We start from the raw sequence: 20,563 nt of genomic DNA, 5'->3' as shown, positions 1-20,563 counted from the left end.
TTTGAGCCATGTAACACCTCAGTCTCATGGTGGCACTGTGTAGCCTAGCCTGTTATCTAACTCCCGAGCTAGAAAGGCTGTGTGTCTGTTGACATAACCTAATTCATAGGAGCTCAGGAATTGACTGACAAAAGACAATTCAGGGGTAGTCTCTTTTCTTCTGATTGTAAATATTAGCAATGGTTGGGAAGAAAGCCACCTTTTTCTTTGGATAAATATCTTATATGACTGTTTGAAAATGCCTTAAAGTGTCTACATTCTGTAGACATGTTCATCTAGTAACGGTGACCTGGGGCAGTGAGTCACAAATTTTTCCTTGATCAGCTCTCTGCTTGCCTGAATTGCTTCAAGGAACAGAGTAAAAGTACACTTTCCAGAGGCAAAGGAACAGATTTGGGAAAAGTCTACAGTATCTTCCTTCAACTGATAGGAACATCTTTCCAGTACTATGCAGTTGATGTCATTGATCTTATTTCTCTCTCATCTCTTCTGCCTACCTCCCTGCAATTTTCCTTTTTCATCCTAGTTTCACTTGGTTTTTTTGTTTCTTAGGATTGCTCTACAGGAAGACACTAATCGAATGTCTGCTAATGCTTTGGCCATTGTCTTTGCACCCTGCATTCTCCGCTGCCCTGACACCATCGACCCACTACAAAGTGTGCAGGACATCAGTAAGACTACCACGTAAGGCCAGTCACCATCACCTCTGCAAGACCCCAGGGACTTCTGAGTCAGTGTAGTCACTTTATCCAGATATCAAACATAGTGAATGATTTCTTTTTTTTTCCTTTTTCTTTTTTTTGACCATGCTGCGTGTCTTGCAGGGATCTTAGTTCCCCGACCAGGGATCGAACCCGGGCCCCCTGCAGTGGAAGTGCAGAGTCCTAACCACTGGACCACCAGGGAGTTCCCCTAGCAAATGATTTTTTTTTTTAAGTTCATATGTTTTTAATAAGATTGCTAGGTGCCACTGGGCGTTTTTATGCTGAAGATGAAAAATTCCTTTAGGTTCTATTCAACTAAGCATCATTTGTTTTGAAGGGCCTTATTTTTTAAATTTGGCTTTTCTTTAGGAATGATTATAGTTTCCAAATGTATTTTAAAATACCATTTTACCAAATTACATATACTTTGTGTTTTCCTGTAATCTAGTCTAACTGTCGTCTTATGGCTCCGAATCCCTTTGGTCTTAATACTTCAATATTCCTGTATTTCACCTTGCCCTTTTTTCATGGACCTCTGATTTCCTTCTAGAGTGGTGATTCTTAACCTTTTCTGCAAAAGGAGCTTTCCCCAAAAAAGCCTAGTGTTTGTGTCCCGTTCCCAGAGAGTGATTTAATTGGTCGGGGGTGTGGCCTAGGCATTGGGACTTATAACTGCTCCTCAGATGGATACTAAAGTGCAGCCAAAGTTGTGAACCACCATTATAAACCCTGTCTCTTAGCTCATAAAATAAGGGATGTTGATTTTTCTTTTATCCTCCAACTATCTACCACACTTAGCTGAAAAATAGTCTGTGGGTGCTACAATTTATTTGATTTGACAATTTATTTGATTGACTTCAGCACTTAACAGTTTTCTCTTTTCCTGTTTCAGCTGTGTGGAGCTGATTGTTGTGGAACAAATGAATAAATATAAGGCTCGTCTCAAAGACATCAGTAGCCTGGAATTTGCTGAGAATAAGGCAAAGACCAGGCTGTCACTGATTCGTAGATCAATGGTAAGATGCAGGACATGGAATCACAGGGGGAAATGGGAGCCTTCCTCAGATTTTAAGTACATATTATGATATGTAGAGAGAGATTATTCTCCGAATCTTTTTCACATGGAACAAGTGAAAAAAAAAAAGTCACCTTATCTCAGGGTACTATGTATGCCTCATGTTTGTTCTTTGAGCTGTCTTTAGTTATATACACAGAATACAGTTAACTATGAAGAATTTTTAAAATCAAGTATTTGGGTAAAATGTTGGTGGTTTAATAATTTGCCCTGTTTTCTTTTCCTGTCCTTTCTATGAAAACGTAACCCACCCTAACTTTTGAGTCTACTTTCTTCCACCGTCTGTTCCCAACCTCAACCATGTCACTTTTGGTGGTCCTGCCAATAGTTCTGGGATGTAGAGAACTTACTCACTTGCAAGAATGTGAGTCATAGGATATAGAACTCCACTATGAGTCTACTATTATCAAATAAAGATTTCTTTGAGGGTTTATTGCTAGGTTTTGAAAAAAGCCTTACAAAAATGATAATTTATTTCTTCCATTTGCCCATTTGTCTGTTTAACATCTTCCTTTGTAACTGGTGACCTATATATAAACAACTCCATTTCACACTGACCAATAATCAGTAGGGTCTAGATAACTGGAAACCTATTGTTGCATTAAAGTTTAATTATTGCCCATTTACTACCCTTCCCCTGAATTGTAAAACAAAACTGTATTAGTGAACACCCAGTCAGATCCCCAGTAAATCTCTAAAGAGAAACAGGCTTCCCCATCATTGTGCCCATGTTTTTGCAGAGGCCCAACAATACTTCCTCTATACTTGGTAGTTTATACTTAGGTTAGCATTAAAGTAACTCCATTTCTTCCTTTACTATTAAACTGCCTGGCACAGGACAAGTGCACAACAAATGTCTGTAGATTAAGTTAATGAAGGGTGTTCTCTAAAAACAAACATAAACACAGAATTTCTCCAGTCAGTAAAGGTATTAAATAAAGCTCATCACAGAACACGTTCTGAATCTTTTCTCCAGGAAATGAAAACAGAAACCCCATTTAAAGGTGAAACCCTGGGCTTCCCTGGTGGCGCAGTGGTTGAGAGTCCGCCTGCCGATGCAGGGGACACGGGTTCGTGCCCCGGTCCAGGAAGATCCCACATGCTGTGGAGCGGCTGGGCCCATGAGCCATGGCCACTGGGCCTGCGTGTCCGGAGCCTGTGCTCCGCAATGGAAGAGGTCACGACAGTGAGAGGCCCACGTATCGCAAATCAAGAAAACAAAAAAAAAAAAACACCCTTTCTGTAGTATGAATTTTTATGAACTCAGTTCTGAGAGGCCCAAGTTAGCAGTGCCCATCCAGGGAAGACAGGAAAAGACCTTTTACTATAAGGCTACTTTTCAAAGCAGGTAGACAAGCTGTGCTTTTTTGCTGATGCTGCGGAAGACAGATATATTCATTCCATTGAAAGATTAAACCTCTTTAATGGGGCAATGACATGTACATTCTAACCTTCTGCTTTCCTTTTCATGTCCTTCCTAATCCAGAAACCTGTACTAATTGCAGTTAGATTTATGAGCATTACCCGCAATTCAGTCTCGGTATGTATTAATATTGCAATGTGTCACAGCCACTTAACATTATTGTCTCTCATCCATCCAGGAGTTGTTCTGCTCTGTCTATCATCCATGCCTGTCCACCCTCCATGTGCAGCCCCAATTCAGGTCCCACTTCCTGATCAGCCTTCACTTGCTTTTCTCTTACTCTCTTTCTTTAGAACCTTTATTTTCTTTCCTCTGTGTCATGCAGTTGAACAATGTCCATTTATAATATACTGGTTTTTCCTCTTTGTGGATTTCTTCTTTGGTTGGATCATTGAAAGGTGAACATTGAAAGCATTAAGGTATCAAATAAATTTCTGCTCTGTGAGCTTTGTTCTCATCAGTCTCTTCCTTTATTACATAAAAACCTATTACTGTTTTTAGCATCCTCCATCATTAGAAATGCTTATTTGCCCATTTCTATCTGTGACTTTGATGGTGTCTTCCTAGACGTAGAAGTATGACTGTTATCTACTCAGCATTTTTTAGACAGTGCTGCAAGTAGTAGTGAGCAAATTGATGGACTGGTTCTAGACTTAAATAATAATAGTATAATAGATCTCATACCAGGATTTCATATAAAAAAAAGAATGGAGAGATGGAACACCAATATATATGGAAACTAATTGCAAAGACTATCCATCTATGTGTAACCAGTTCATTAAGGATGTCAATTTGCTGGGATATAAATGTCAGTCAATTTTGCTTTTTATCTAGTAACTGCCTTCCAACTCTACCATGTCAAAATCCCCTTTTCTACTGGATATCAACTACCTTAACAGCATCTTTTGACTATTCCATAATTTTTAAATGCTCTAGTCTTAGTCCGGTATTTAAGACTTAGTTCTCTTCATATTATATCTTCATATTATAACATCAGCCACAGGCTTGATCCAGTACTCATCACTTTCTTCCAGGATAGACTAGACCTTAATCTGGGGCTGAAAACTTTGGGGGTGAGTGAGTAGGTTCTTTTTGTCATACACTTCTGCCCTCTCTCCTTTTTTCCTTGTTTTTTTTTTTTTAATTTCGAAATTCCAGAACATACCTGACTCCAAGAGTTGTTTGTTTTGTTTTTGTTCTTTTAAATTTTTTATTTATTTATTTATATTTTGGCTGTGTTGGGTCTTCATTGCTGTGTGTGGGCTTTCTCTAGTTGTGGCGAGTGGGGACTACTCTTTGTTGTGGTGCGCAGGCTTCTCATTGTGGTGGCTTGTCTTTGTTGCAGAGTACGGGCTCTAGGCACGCAGGCTTCATTCAGTAGTTGTGGCACATGGGCTCAGTAGTTGTGGCTCGCAGGCTTCAGAGCACAGGCTCAGTAATTGTGGCTCACGGGCTCTAGAGCGCAGGCTCAGTAGTTGTGGTGCACGGGCTCAGTTGCTCCATGGCATGTGGGATCTTCCCGGACCAGGGCTCGAACCTGTATCCCCTGCCTTGGCAGGCAGATTCTTAGCCACTGCACCACCAAGGAAGTCCCTGCCCACCCTCTTTCTTGTGCTGTTTCTTCCTCTGGTGTTGAAACTGAGAGGAGTGATATAGGAAAGGCAGAATTCTACGTGATATGCCAGTATTGAGGTGACAATATTCTTGGTTGTTCAGCACTACTATTCAAACTCATTGTCAGTAGGCTAAATGAAGATAAGTGGTATCTCCAATTGACCCTGCTGACAGTGAGCAGAAGGCTATAGGCATTGGCAGTCCCTTGCTTTGGTTACGCCTTCTGGCTAAACCTGACGGATGGCATTCATACTGTGCGACTCTGATATGTATGTCTTTTTTTTGCCTCAAGACGTTACCCAGTCAGATCTACCTCCCATGGCCAGTTCTAGGGCCTACAAGCACACTGGGGGAAAGGTTACATTTTTCATACCTCTTGGTTCCCAAGAACTCAAGGTGGGTAAGTCTTGCCTACCTCTCTATCTGACTCTTCCCACCACACTCTTTCCCCACTTCTCTTTTCCCCTGTGCATATAACAGAGTTGCAAATCAGTAAGTCTTTTGCCTATACAGACAACCTAATGGAATGAAATACCAGTTTCCCTTTCTTTTAGATGAACTCAAACCTTGATTCTTACCTTCTGGATTCAGTGATGACACTGCCGTTTTCCTGTAAGAGGGGAGGGAATATCCTCTTTTCATAAACTCTGTGTTTCCCTGAAATTCCAATAACCCCTCTTTCTTTTTAGCCTTTTTAGATTTACATTGAGGGAAAGGTGTTAGAATATTGATCACAGTATTGATTTAAAAAAATGAAACTCTCAGTAAGCCCTGAGAGGAGAAGCTGGTACCAACTACTCTTGGCTCCTTAAAGCTAGAAGAAGGGCTGCTTAATTATCCTCAGCTTTGGATCTTAGCCACAAGTTTGCAACAAGAGGAAAAATCCCACTTAACATCCTATTGCATATGCATCTCTAGCTGTAGAAAAGGTGTTAGTCCCAGACTTAAGAACAAGACCGTGTCTAGGACGTATTTGGTATTCATTCAGCATGTAAGGGATTGAATCTAAGAATTGAATCTAGGAGAGAGCAGTGAGTTTTAGGATATTCACTACAAATAAACTAATCAAAGTCAATAGTATTCAGGTCTTCATAGATGAAAAAAATTGCTATTCCATAATTAAATACAATGGTGACTTTGCTGAAATGAAGAGTGAAATGAATTTTCAAAAAGTATGTTATATTATTGCCAATGTGAAAAGTCATTTGGGTTGGGTGTTGAAAGATGAGTAGTAATTTAACAAATGGTGAGAAGACAGGGGAATGACAATTCCAGAGGCAAAGAAGCACGAAACAGATATCTGTGAATAATGACTGCCTTGTGTAGCTTGAGCTGGTCAGGTGGTGTGGAAGTGGCAGAAGAGTTTGGGAAGGTAGACTGGAACCAGATGTGCAGCATTAAGAATTTTGGGGCTTCCCTGGTGGTGCAGTGGTTGAGAGTCCACCTGCCGATGCAGGGGACACGGGTTCGTGCCCCGGTCTGGGAAGATCCCACATGCCACGGAGCGGCTGGGCCCGTGAGCCATGGCCGCTGAGCCTGTGCGTCCGGAGCCTGTGCTCCGCAATGGGAGAGGCCACAACAGTGAGAGGCCCGCGTACCACAAAAAAAAAAAAAAAAAAGAATTTTGAATTTTCCCGTTTTGAAGCACTTGGGAGCTATGGAAAGGTTTTGAAGTAGGGGAATGTCACCATCATTTCTTTTAGAAAAATAGCTGGTAGCATTCTAAAGAAGAATGTATTAGAGATGGGCAAGACTGGCAGCCATATATCAGTTAGGAGACTCTTGACTTGTAAGTAATCATATTTGCCATCACTATAATAGGTTGAATCCTGATCATGTCATTTTGAAAATATGTTTCTGCTACCATGTACTTTCCACAGAATTAGATTTATGGAGCATAATCTTTGACTCTAGGCTATTCCCAGAGTAGGATTTCAGAATATGATATGCTCACAGTCCATCCAGTTATGCGTCTTCTATAACAAATAGGTTTTTTGGTAACTTATTTTTGTTATAATTCTAAGCATAAGTATTGATTTAGTATTATTTAAGATAATATAATATGAAGAATATAATTTGAAATAAAGTTTACTAATCTATAGAACCCTCACAAATTATCCTCTTGAAAGATGTTACACACAAAGGTTTTCATAGCCAAACAAAGTTTAGCATATAATGTGCAGTACTTCCAAAACTTTAATGTGGAGTGCTTTCTTCATGATGAGTCTAGTTGAAGAGGGGTTCTAAAAAAAGCATTTTAAAAACAACATTCTAATTTTTAAAAATAGTATCAGTTGCTATTTTATGTACTCAGTTTGGAATTTTAAAATTGTTCTAAGTCTTTTCAGGATTTTCTTGCGGCGCTCATAGTGGTTGGCAGTACTTATAAATTTTGCGTCATCTAGGCTTATTGAAGAACTTACCTGCATGTCTCTGTTAGAAATTTGCATACCTGCAATTCTGTATCATTGTGGATCTGTGGGGGTAAGCTATGCAACTGAGAACACCAAAAGAAGCAAGAAATGCCCTTCCAGAAGTTAAGTATTAATAATTGGAAAGTTAAGAATCAATTGAAATGTGGCAGCTTTGAAGAGCTCCAAAGGAAAAAGATATTCCAAGTGTGGACTTGATTCTAGCAAAGGGTCCTGTCATTTCCTTATGTTAGTGCATGCTGTCTAAGTCTACTGTTCACATTCAGGTGACTTGACATACTAAGAATCAGACCCAGAGAATGAAGATTTTCTGAGAATATAGAAGTGTTCTTACTGTTTCTGGTACTGACCAGAAAGTATTTTTGTAGTATTCATCTTTTTTTTTTTCAAGATATAATTGACATATAACATTCTTAGTTTTAGGTATAGCACAATGATTTGATATATGTATATATTGTGAAGTGATTATCATAATAAGCTTAGCTAACATTCATCACCACATACAGTTAATAATTTTTTCTTGTAATAAGAACGTGTAGTGTTCTCTTTGATAACACCACAACAGAAGACCCTTGCTTTTTCTATTCCTCCGGAACCCTCTTTCAAAGATCATGATGGTAGGCAAGAGGCATTACTTGAAGATCCACATGCAGGAAACATGCAGCGCCAATGATGAGGAGGATTAGGCACAGGACCTCTTTGGGAGAGTAGGCAAAAGGAGAACAGTATTTGTGCTCCTTTTTGTGAATTGTGAAAGAAGCATCTCTTTTGAAGCCTTGAAATCATCTCTCTCAGATGTGGACAAATGGGAAGAAAAGTTATGTAGGGAATTCTTGTAGATAGAATTCCATAGGAGTGGAAGAACTTCAGTAATATCTGGCAAGGGGACGTGACGCTCTTCAAGAGGCCTGAAAATTAGGTTTGGGGGAATAAAAGGCAGAAGTTAGGAAGTAAGGAAATATAAGGATTCTGTGATCTTGGGATGACAGGATTATATGTGAGAGAAGAGAAGGTGAAGATTTACAAACAGCAGAGTGAGTGAGCCAGGTGGGTTGAGAGTTTAGAGAGTAAAAAGTACAGAATACTAGACAAGCATAAATGATGGTGGCTCCCTATGCAATTTTTGCTGCTAGATCTACCAGTTGTATCCTAAAAATCGATTGTTAAATATTTTCATTTCACTCTTTTATCTCCTTTTTTAAAAAATTCAGATTTGAAACTTAATACTAGCTCTTTTTGTATAATGATGTACTCAGTGCTTTTAAAGAAGCTGTTTTCTCACAGAACTTGGAAGATAAACTATTTTATATTTATCATTTTCAAATGACTGGAATTATTTCTTTCTCTTACAGTATATAATATCTTTTAAAATTAGGCATTTGATAAATCTATGATCTTGTGTTTCTACATAAAAGACACATTTACATACTTGTTTCATGCTCATTGTGGAAAAATTTGAACAGTAGGGTAAAGTGCAAAAAGCAGGAAGAAAATCACAATTTTCTATTAATATTTTAGAATACTTATATTTCCCTTGAACTTTTTCCTTATGTATATGTAGTGAAGTTATGACAGTCCTATGGTATTCATAGTTTTATGTTTCTTTTATTATTATTTATTTATTTAATTTATTTATTTTTTTGCGGTACGCGGGCCTCTCACTGTTGTGGCCTCTCCTGTTGCGGAGCACAGGCTCTGGGCGCGCAGGCTCAGTGGCCATGGCTCACGAGCCCAGCCGCTCCGCGGCATGTGGGATCTTCCCAGACCAGGGCATGAACCCGTGTCCCCTGCATTGGCAGGCGGACTCTCAACCACTGCGCCACCAGGGAAGCCCTTCTTTTATTATTTTAGGAAGATTTTTGTAGAGTTAAAACATGAATTCAATTCAGTATTGTAAATCCATTTGATATTTTTAAACTTACAGTTTTACTAAATAAAAATGAGACTACGTTCCATCTATGTTTCTTCAGAGGTACTTCTCATTTTAGACTACACTTTAGACACATCTTTTTTTCCTTCCCATTCTCTTCTGCAGATGAGACCTGTCTTCCTAGCCCCACTTATTGATTCATTTTCATTTATTCTCATTCATTTTTTCAACAAAAATGTAACAGTTCTGTTGTGTTTTAGGCACTTGTGCTAGGTGCTGGAGGTATAGAAATGACAAGGTCTCTTCTTTAGATAAATTAACTGTCTAGTAAGCAAAGGTATAAATAGTTGTAGTTCAGTCTACTAAATCTCATCTTGTCTGTTCAGAAAGCTGTAGGGAAGCATAGAGAGCTAGATGACTTAATACCTGAGAACACTGAATAAACTTCAATGGCTAGAATGTTAGATTTCTTGGTAAGAATGAAGGAAGGGAAGAGTGATAAGATATAATGAATTAGCAAATAAGTTTTTGGGTTCTTAAATTCCAGGATTAGTAGTTTGGATTTGATCTTTTTAGGCCTTGAGAGGCCATCAAAGATTGTCTAAGAGTTTCCTCTTTTAAAAACACTGGACATAAAGTTTCACAGAGGAATTTTACCAACCCTTTAAAAACATAACAATACAATTTAATCTGTTCCAGAGCTGAGAGGGAAAAGGTCTTTTTTTATGAAAAGAGTGTAACATTGGTACTTTTTAACACCCTGCCCGAAAAAGAAAAACTAACAAAAATTTTACATGAAAGTATTAAAGGCAGCAGAGTACAGGATGGGCTCTGGACTAAACTTTTGTGTTTAAATCCTAGCACCAGATTACTAGCTATTGTGACATGGGCAAGTCATTTAATCTCCATGCCTCAGTTTTCTCATGTATAAACTGGAGTTAATAGTACCAGACTCACAGGATTAAATGAGTTTATACTTGTAAAGCCACAGAACAGGACTTGATACACTGAGATATATATATATTTACACACATATATATACACATATGTGTATATCAATAAAACACTTGATATATAAATTCAGAACTGCCTCATCTGTCAATATTAAATCCCAAGTTAAAATATTAGCAAGCATAGCTCAGTGGCCCATAAACATAAACTTTGACTAAGTGTGATTTAACCCAGGAATGCAAGAATGATTCGATTAGCATAATTCACCATGTTAATTGATCTGTAGGAAAAATATAATATTATCCTCATAGATATTTAAGGGGCATTTGATATAATTATACAGGTATTATTTTTTAAATTCTTATTAAAATAGGGATATATCTATAATTCCTTAGCATGATAAAATATATCTGTTATATCCCCCAAACCAGTATCTTGCTTAATGGAGAAACATTGGAAGCTTTCTAATTAAAACTGGGAAAAGGCAAGAATGTCCATTATCCTCATTGTTATTTGCCCTTGATCTGGAGGTACTATCTAATGCAATTGGGTAATAAAAAGGAATCAGAGGTATAAAACTTATAAGAAGAAGTAGAATTATCACTATTTTCATTATGATTGTATATATGCAAAACTCAAGAAAATCAACTTAAAAACTAATTAAAATTATAGGGTATCTGAGTACCATTGATAACTTTGATATGTACTACCCATTGGATGATATAATGGAAGAAAAATGCCCATTTTTATTAGCATGCACTCAAAACAGCAACATAAAATACCAAAGAATATACTTAAGAAATGTAGAACAAGAAATGTGGAAGATTTATACAGACAGAGTCTTAAACCCCAAGAATTACAAAAGAAGATTTGAACAAATAAATGCATTTGGAAAGGAAGACTGAATATATAAAGATGTCAGTTCTTCCTAAATTCATCTATTCATTTATTGTTCTAACACCCAGTAGGATGGAGAGAGGATCTGTTGAGACTCACCTAAACTTTCAGACTCATAAGACTACCGTGAGCTACACTTGGCATCAGAATCATGTAGAAGAATATGGGACAGGAAGCACAGCATGCCAGCAGACAACATAAGGTCTTCCTTTTATGCCAGAGTCGTTGTAGCGAGTCATGCTGCCACGCCACCATCAGGGTGTTAGCTATATCTTTAGTCTCTCAAGTCACAGCTCAAGTGCAAGGAAAAAGGGGTCCACATTTAGTGGTTGCAGATCTGTTCTGCCTTAGAAGTTTCATGCCTCCACAGGAGTCAGTATCTTTCATAAAATTCCAGACATGGTTTCCTGGGTCCCTGCAAGGGCTATGTCTAATTACAGCAGACTCCACACTCAAAGAGTCTAAATATATAGGTTTCAACTAGATATTTATAATTTATCATTCCTTCTTCAGATGCCAATCGGTAATTTTTGCCAGAGACAATGTTGTCTAGTAACATCATTTACATGCTACCTTTATCAGGTTTCCAGGGTCCTGAGCTAGAACATGGACCAAAGATCAAATGCTCATAGACAAGGAAAGAGTTTTGTAACATTTTACCAACAAGATGTGGTGTCAATAAAAACAACAAAAGAATATTTGGGGGGACCTTGACAAGATGCTACTAAAATTGATAATAAGAAAATAAGGAAGCAGGAAAACTAAGAAAATCCTTAAAAAAGAAAAAGAAAGGATCATAAACATTAAAGTGAGTGACATTTCAGAGGTATACTATTCAATAAATGGTGAAGGAAAAAAGGATAGTCATGTGGAGAAAAAACAAGAAAAATTAAAATGTTGATCTAAATTAATCAAAGACTAAAAATTTAAAAATAAAAGTGCTAGGAGTATAGTCATCTCTCAGTATCCACAGGGAATACTATGATAGGGGTTTCAGAACCCCCGCCCCAAAGATACCAAATTTCTAGGATGCTCAAGTTCATTATGTAAAATGGCAAAGGGCTTCCCTGGTGGCGCAGTGGTTAAGAATCCGCCTGCCAGTGCAGGGGACACAGGTTCGAGCCCTGATCTGGGAAGATCCCACATGCCGCGGAACAACTAAGCCCATGCACCACAGCTATTGAGCCTGAGCTCTAGAGCCCATGAGCCACAGCTACTGAGCCTATGTGCCACAACTACCGAAGCCCACATGCCTAGAGCCTGTGCTCCACAACAAGAGAAGCCACTGCAATGAGAAGCCTGTGAACCACAACGAAGAGTAGCCCCCGCTTGTTTCAACTAGAGAAAGCCCACGCAGCAGTGAAGACCCAACACAGCCAAAAATAAACAAACAAAATAAAATAAAGTTCCTGTTTAAAAAAAAATGGAATAGTATTTGCATATAACCTACACACATCCTCCCATTATACTTTATTTTTTATTTGAAGTATAATTGATTTACAATATTCAAGTGTACAGTATACTGATTTGATATTTTTATACATTACAAAATGATCACCACAATAAGTCTGATTACCATCTGTCACCATAGAAAGTTATTACAATATTATTGGCTATATTCCCTATGCTGTACGTTACATCCACATGACTTATGTACTTTATAACTGGAAGTTTGTACCTTTTAATCTCCCTCACCTATTTAACTCATCCCCCTACCCCCCTTCTCTTTGGCAACCACCAGTTCTTTGTATCTATTAATCTGTTTCTGTTTTGTTATGTTTGTTTGTTTTTTTAGATTCCACATATAAGTGAAATCATGCATTACTTGTCTTTCTGTGTTTGACGTATTTCACGTAGCATAATCTAGGTCCATCCATGTTGTTGCTAATGACAGGATTTCATTCTTTTTTTATGATTAATATTCCATTATGTGTGTATGTATGTGTGTATACACATACATGCATACATATAATATATACTTCATCTTCTTTATCCAGTCATCTATCATTGGATACTTAGGTTGCTTTCATATGTGGGCTATTGTAGATAATGCTGCAGTGAACATAGGGGTGTATATATCTTTTCAAATTAGTGTTTTTGTTTTATCTGGATAAATATCCAGGAGTGGAATTGTTAGATCATATGATAGTTCTATTTTTAGTTTTTTGAGGATCCTTCATACAATCTTTCATGTACCAATTTACATTCCCACCAACAGTGCACAGGAGTTCCCTTTTCTCCACATCCTCACCAACACTTACCTGCTGTCTTTTTGATAATAGCCATTCTGACAGGTGTGAGTTGATATCTCATTGTGGTTTTGATTTGCATTTCCTTGATGATAGTGATGTTGAACATCTTTTCATGTGTCTGTTGGCCATCTGTATGTTGTCTTTGGAAAAATGTCTATTGAGGTGCTCTGCTCATTTTTTAATTAGGTTGTTTGTCATTTTGAAGTTGAGTTGTATGAGTTCTTTGTATATTTTTGGATATTAACCCCTTGTTAGATATATCATTTGCAAATATATTTTCCTGTTCAGTAGACTGCCTTTTCATTTTGTTGATAACTTCCTTCACTGTGCAGAAGCTTTTTAGTTTGATGTAGTCCCATTTGTTTATTTTTGCTTTTTTTTCACTTGACTAAGGAGACATATCCAAAAAAATATTGCTAACACCAATGTCAAAGAGCATACTGCCTGTGTTTTCTTCTAGGAGTTTTATGGTTTCAGGTCTTACATTTAAGTCTTTAATGCATTTTGTGTTTATTTTTGTACATGGTATGAGAAAGTAATCCAGTTTGATTCTTTTGCATGTAGCTGTTCAGTTGTCCCAACACCATTTGTTGAAGAAGCTGTCTTTTCCCCTTGTATATTCTTGCCTCCTTTGTTGTAGATTAATTAACCATATAAGCGTGGGTTTATTTCTGGACACTCTGGTTTCTGTTCCAGTGATCTATGTGTCTGTTTTTGTTCCAGTACCATACTGTTTTGATTACTGTAGCTTTTCAGTATATTTTGAAATCAGGGCATGTGATACCTCTAGTTTTGTTGTTCTTTCTCAAGATTGGTTTGGCTATTTGGAGTCTTCTGTGTTTCCATACACATTTTGGAATTATTTGTTCTAGTTCTGTGAAAAATGCCATTGGTGTTTTGATAGGGATTACATTTAATCTGTAGATTGCCTTGGGTAGTATTTGTGATTTTAACAGTATTAATTCTTCCAATCCATGAACATGGTATATCTTTCTATTTGTTTGTATCATCTTCAGTTTCTTTCATTGGTGTCTTTTAGTTTTCCAAGTACAGGTCTTTTATCTCCTTGGTTAGATTTATTCCTAGGTATTTTCTTCTTTTTGATGCAGTTGTAAATAGAATTGTTTTCTTAATTCCTCTTTCTGATAGTTCATTTTTAGTGTATAGAAACACATCAGATTTCTGTATATTAATTTTGTATCCTGAAACTTTAGTCAATTAATTTATTCTCATATTTTTTCAGTGGTATCTTTAGGATTTTTTTATATGTATGGTATCATGTCATCTGCAAACAGTGACAGTTTTACTTCCTCCTTTGCAATTTGTATTCCTTTTATTTTTCTTGTCTGATTACTGTGGCTACAACTTCAATACTATGTTAAATAAAAGTGATGAGAGTGGGCATCTTTGTTTCTGATCTTAGAGGAAATGCTTTCAGCTTTTCACCATTGAGTGTGATGTTAGGTTTGTCATATATGGCATTTATTATGTTGAGGTTTGTTCTCTATACCCACTTTGTTGAGAGTTTTTATCATAAATGGATATTGAATTTTGTCAAAGTTTTTTCTGCATCTGTTGAGATGATCATAATTTTTATTCTTCAGTTTGTTAATGTGGTGTATCACATTGATTGATTTGTGGGTGTTGAACCATCCTGCATCCCTGGGATAAATCCTACTTGATCATGGTATGATCCTTATAATGTATTGTTGAATTTGGTTTGCTAGTGTTTTGTTAAGGACTTTTATGTCTGTGTTCATCAGTGACATTGGCCTGTAATTATCTTTTTTTTGTGGTGTCTTTGGTTTTGACATCAGGGTGATGCTGACCTCATAGAAAGAGTTCAGAAGCATTTCTTCCTCTTCAGTTTTTGGGAATAGTTTGAGAAGGATAGGTGTCCTGCATACTTTAAATCATCCCTAGATTACTTACCATGCCTAATTCAATGTAAATGTAAATAGTTGTTATGTAATGCTATGTAAATAGTTGTTAGTGCATGGTGGCAAATTCAAGTTTTGTTTTTTGGAATTTTAGGGAAATTTTTTTCAAATATTTTCATTCTGCAGTTGGTTGAATCCAAGAATGCAGAACCTGCAGATACAGAGGGATGTCTTACAGCTCAGGCAACCTAGCTTTGCAGAGCTGTTTACTGCCCTGTATCCTGCAGGCACAAAAGCATTCCACCTCTTCAACTTCACATTGCCAAAACATTAAGAAGAAGTTTAATTCAGCTGAAAGGGCAGTTATGGAAGAGCCCAAGAGGCGATGAAGAAGGTTACCAGATACACCTTTCCTACAAAAGTTGAAACCAATATGTAACAGGAGGCAGAAAAGGATAAATCTTTAGGGAAAAAAATATGAACAAAAGGGGAAAGGGGAGCAAAAGGAAAACAGACTGAAGTAGCTAATAAAGAAACTAAAAACACCTTAAGATAACAGAGAAACTGAAGCCAAGTGTGATTACATTAATATAATTTATCAAGTCAGTGGGCCCTGTATTGTACTTCTTGTACAATCCAGTAGAATTTTTTTAATCAATTTTTTAAATATGACTTTTTTAGATCTCTAAAAACATGTGTTTTGGTTTTTCTTTTTCTCCTAGTATATATATTGAGATTATATACATTGAGATATAGTTGATATATGATATTGTGTAAATTTAAGGTGTACAATGTGATGATTTTATATATATATATATATTTATATATATATATATATCATTATATCATATATCATATATTATATCATATATCATTATATCATATATCATTATATATATATAATGCAATGATTACCACAGTAAGGTTACTTAACACATCCATTACTTCATATAGTTACTTATTTCTTTTTTTTTTTTTTGGTGGTAACAACATTTAAGATCTACTCTCTTAGCAACGTTTAAGCATATAATACAGTATTGTTAACTGCAGTCAGTATGCTGTACATTACATCCCCAGAATTTATTCATCTTGTAACTGGAAATTTATACCCTCTGACCACTATCACCCATTTCCCCCACACCCCAGCCCCTGGCAACCACCGATCTACTCTCTGTTTCTATGAGTTCAGTTACAAATATGTTTTTTAAGAAGAAGGGAATTCCACCTTCTCCCATTTTGAAAGGGTGAAATCAGTGCTAGTTTATTTTTCTTTACAAACTGCAAATAGTTAACTCTCCAAAAGCATAGTAATGTCTTAAATTGCTTCTTGATCTTGGCTCTCTGTCGTAACTGTGTTATCTGTGATGTCTTTGGTAGTGGTAATCCAGCTTTTCCTAGTAACTTTGTTAATGAGAGGTTGGAAATTTGAATATTGTGTACATTAAATCGTGGATAAGTGGGACTTTAGACCTAACACTCATCAACATTTGAAAATAATTGTAGTTGAAATCTTGATTTTAGGAATAATTTGTCTCTAGAGTTTAAGCTGGAACGTCACTGGCATAACTGTTCAGAAAAGGATTACAATATGGCTTTATAGGTTTTTCAGTACTTATATTAACAATTGGGTACACATTGTTCATGAACTATGTGATCAATCAAAACCAATAAAATCCCTATTATGTTAGAAAAATATACTGTGATCTTGGAGTAGAGGAGGTATTTCTATTATATAAAACCATTAAAAGAAAAGTTCATAGGTTCATTGGCATAGTTATCAAGTATTAATGCATGACAGAAATGACCATAAGCAAGGCAAAAGGGAAATGATATACAGTAAGAAAATATTTACAACTCATATCACAAAGTCTGATTTTCCCTAGTTAATGAGGAGAAGCCCCTACAAATAAATAGGAGAAAGACCTAGTGGAAAATGAACAAAGGATACTACAAACCACTTCTCAAAGTGTTAACTGCTAACTCTTTCCAGGGAGTCCACAAGGTCAAATATTTTTATCATAATGTGAAGAAAATATTTGCCTTTTTTACTCTGTTGACTTTTGCAGTGATGGTAGAAAAACAATTATGGATAAAACCACTGAAAGAGAATATATAGTGAATGTTGCTATAAAAAAAGAAATCCCATTTAAAAAAACTAAATTATGCTTACTATGGAAAAGTATGGAGAATAAAGGATATTATTCCACTCAGGAAATACCTTTATATATTTGCAGATTTTAAAAGAACCTATGGTATACCAGTTTATGTCCAGTTTTTAACACAGTATTAGCAGTTTCCCATGTTTCTAAAAGCTCTATGTAATTAACTTTAAAATTTACTTTCTCTGACCTTGTAAGAGAACTCTGGGCTGTAGGGGTTCCAGCTTTTCCTTAATCTTTATTTAATGCTATCTTAAGAGAGATCAGACCTGTGGAGTTTGATTTTCTTCAGCTCTGTTAAGTAATTCTTAGCTAACCCGTAGTGAAGTACTTTAGGCGGCCAGGTGATGGTATGAATGCCGAACAAAGGCAGCTCTTTTATTGAATACTGGGAAGTGAATACTAGGAGTAAGCTCAGATTTTTCCAGCTCCCTGAGGCTTTTATATCACATTAAGTTTTAGTTGTTCATTTGGCTTCATTAAAATAGTCACAGTGATATGTAATAAGAAGCTGTCTTGGAATTTATAATGTAATTCTGACCAGTCATAATGGACTTTAACACTGTGTTGATACCAACTCCAAACCCTGTTCTCTGCGTCCATTCCACAATGCTATCTTTTCCGTAGTTATCCTCTATTAAATTTGCAGACTGACCTTTTGTTTTGAGGGCCTTTTTCTTAACATATTCTTTACTTCTTGCTCTCAGAACTAAAAGTGGAATAGCAGTCTTTTCATCCTCCTACTATTCATCCTGTTGCATGTTTTAGAGGGCGTGAGCTTGGAAGAGTCAGTCTGAATGCCCTTAGAACTACCTTCTACTTTCATCTTACCATTTGGGCTAGCTCAGCAGTTTCTGTTTCTGAGACGGCATGTCTTCCTTTCTTCCTCCCAAAATCAACTCAGAAATCTGTCATTTTATTGTCCCATTCTATTCAAAAGATAGTAGTATATTTGCATAAATAGTTAACTTTGAAGAGGAGCTCTTACTTGTTGAGAAATACATACAACACATTAAAAAAAAAAAGCACAGAAACATACATCTGCATCTTAATGAATTATGAAGTAAACATCCACATACCAACCTCAGGTCAAGAAATAGAACATTGCCAGCACCCCCAGAAGCTCTTCTCTTTCTCTTTCCAATCGCAATCCTTTCTCTCCCCCAAAGGTAAGCAATAACTTGAGTTACTCTGTTTTCTTTGTTGTTTTCCCACTAAAGTATGTATCCCTGAGCACTATAGTTTTGTTTTGTCTGTTTTTGAGTTTTATATAAATGGAATCATATAATAGGTATTATTTTATATCTGACTTATTTCATCAACCTTATGTGTGTAAGACTTATCCATATTATTGTGTTTCATTGTAGCTCATATATGTTACTGTATAGTATTCCAGTCTATATGTATACCACAGTTTATCCATTCTAGTATTGCTGGGCATTTGGCTTGTGTTTGGGGGAATTATGAATAATGTTGCTATGAACATTCTGTTATATGTAGTTTGGATGGACACATGGATGTATTTTTGTGGGGGTTATATAGGAGTGGAATTACTGAGTCACAGGATATATATATCTTCAACCTGAGTACATAATGCCAAACTTCTTTTCCAAAATGGTTGTACTTTACTAGCAGTGTATGAGAGTTCCCAATTGCTCCACTTCCTCCCCAGCACTTATATTGCCAGATTCCTTAATTTTAACCATTTTAGTGGATGTATCATTGGGGCCTTATTTTAAATTTCTGTGTTGTGACTCTAATGTGCTTAAGCACCTTTTCGTAAGTATGTTGGCAGTTTGGATATGCTCTTTTGTGAAGGACCTGTTCAGAACTCTTGCCCATTTTTCTAATTGGGTTGTCTGTCTTTCTCTGATCTGTAGGAGTTCTTTATGAATTCTGGATACATACCCTTTATTGGTTACTTCTGTTGAAGCTTTCTTCTTCCACACTTAAAGGTGTCTTTTGATGAACACGATGTTCTTAATTGTAATGTTAGGCTACCTTACCAGTCGTTTCCTTTAGACTAGTACTTTTAGGGTCATGTTTAAGAAGTTTTTTACTACCTGAAGTTATAAAGATAATCTTTATTATCTTCTAAAAGCTTTATTGTTTTGCCTTTCATATTTAGATATATAATCCACCTGGAAAAAATTTTTGTATGTGGTATAGTGTAGGGAGTGGTCTTTATGTTTCCACATGGGTATCCAGTTTTTCCAGCACTGTTTATTTAAAAAAGCATCCTTTCCATACTGCTCTGAAGTTCCCCTTTTGTGATCAATCAAGAGTCTATATATGTGTGGCTCTCTTTCTAGGCTCTCTATTTTGACTTTGTACCAACACCACTATTTTAATTACTATAGCTTTCTAAAAATATCTGCTAGAACAAGTCATCCTACCTCCTTCTTCAATAGCGTTTTGACTCTTCCTGGCTCTGTATACAGTATTGCCATATACATTATAGAATCAGCTTCACAAAAATTGTCTTGGGATTTTTATTGAGATTGCATTGAATTTAGAGATCACTTTAGGGAGAATTGATATTTTTACAATATTGATTGTTCCCATCCGTGAACATGATATATCTCTCCATTCATGTAGATCATTAGTTCCTCTCAAAATTATTTTATAGTTTTGTATATAGATATCTTACACATCTTTTGAATTATTTGAATTGTTACTAGGATTTTAATAATTTTAATTCAATTATAAATGTTATTTTAAATTTTTTGTATTCTCTTTTAGTTTTTAGTTTTGTATTCTCTTTTAGTTTTCTCTTTTTTGCTTGTTAAATAAAAATACAATTGATTTTGGTATTTTTCCACTTATTCTAATAATTTTTCTGTGCATTCCTTTGGATTTCCTACCTCTACAGTCATATTGTTCATGAATAATGATAGTTTCATTTGTTCTTTCATAATCCTTCTGCCTTTTATTTCTTTTTCTTATGCTAGCTAGAACCTTCAATGCTATGTTGAAAGGAAGTGGTGATAGGGATCATTCTTGGCATGTTCCCAGTCTCAAAGGGAAAGCTTTCAGCCTTTTACCACTAAGTATGATGTTTGCTATAGAATTTTTATAGATGCTTGATGATATTAAATATGTTCCCTTCTATTCCTGGTTTTCTAAGAGTTGTAATTGTGATTTAATATTGAATTTTATGAAATTCCTGTACTGCATGTATTGAGGTGTGCATGAGACTTTTTAATTTTATTGTTATGACATTTTACAATGAGTGAATTTTTGAATGTTAAATCATTATACTAGTGCAATAAATCCAACTTAGTCATGATGTAATATTCTCCTTAT

At 36.2% G+C, this 20,563-nt stretch overlaps 1 protein-coding gene and 1 non-coding gene across 11 annotated transcripts in view; one reads left to right on the top strand and one right to left on the bottom strand.

Annotated features, from left to right (window-relative positions):
* The window catches only part of MYO9A (myosin IXA), a 268,245-nt gene that overhangs the window by 235,104 nt on the left and 12,578 nt on the right, over window positions 1–20,563 (top strand). For 6 of the 10 annotated variants that reach the window (XM_027123501.1, XM_027123505.1, XM_027123506.1 and 3 more), the window contains 3 exons: window positions 553–684; window positions 1,597–1,720; window positions 3,266–3,319. In XM_027123501.1, the coding sequence (XP_026979302.1) occupies window positions 553–684; window positions 1,597–1,720; window positions 3,266–3,319 (310 nt within the window). The remainder of the gene's footprint in view (window positions 1–552; window positions 685–1,596; window positions 1,721–3,265; window positions 3,320–20,563) is intronic. The other 4 variants (XM_027123508.1, XM_027123507.1, XM_027123504.1 and 1 more) reach the window with 1 other exon arrangement.
* TRNAG-UCC (transfer RNA glycine (anticodon UCC)) lies at window positions 834–906 on the bottom strand. Its single transcript has one exon. It is a non-coding gene; the product is annotated as a tRNA-Gly (tRNA).

Source organism: Aethalodelphis obliquidens, unplaced genomic scaffold (genome assembly GCF_003676395.1).
Source record: "Aethalodelphis obliquidens isolate GAN/ISIS:26980383/991018 unplaced genomic scaffold, ASM367639v1 scaffold26, whole genome shotgun sequence".
Classification (NCBI taxonomy): Eukaryota; Metazoa; Chordata; class Mammalia; order Artiodactyla; family Delphinidae; genus Aethalodelphis; species Aethalodelphis obliquidens.
The sequence above is the reverse complement of the archived record's forward strand: the minus strand, read 5'-3'. Positions and strand labels throughout refer to the sequence as shown.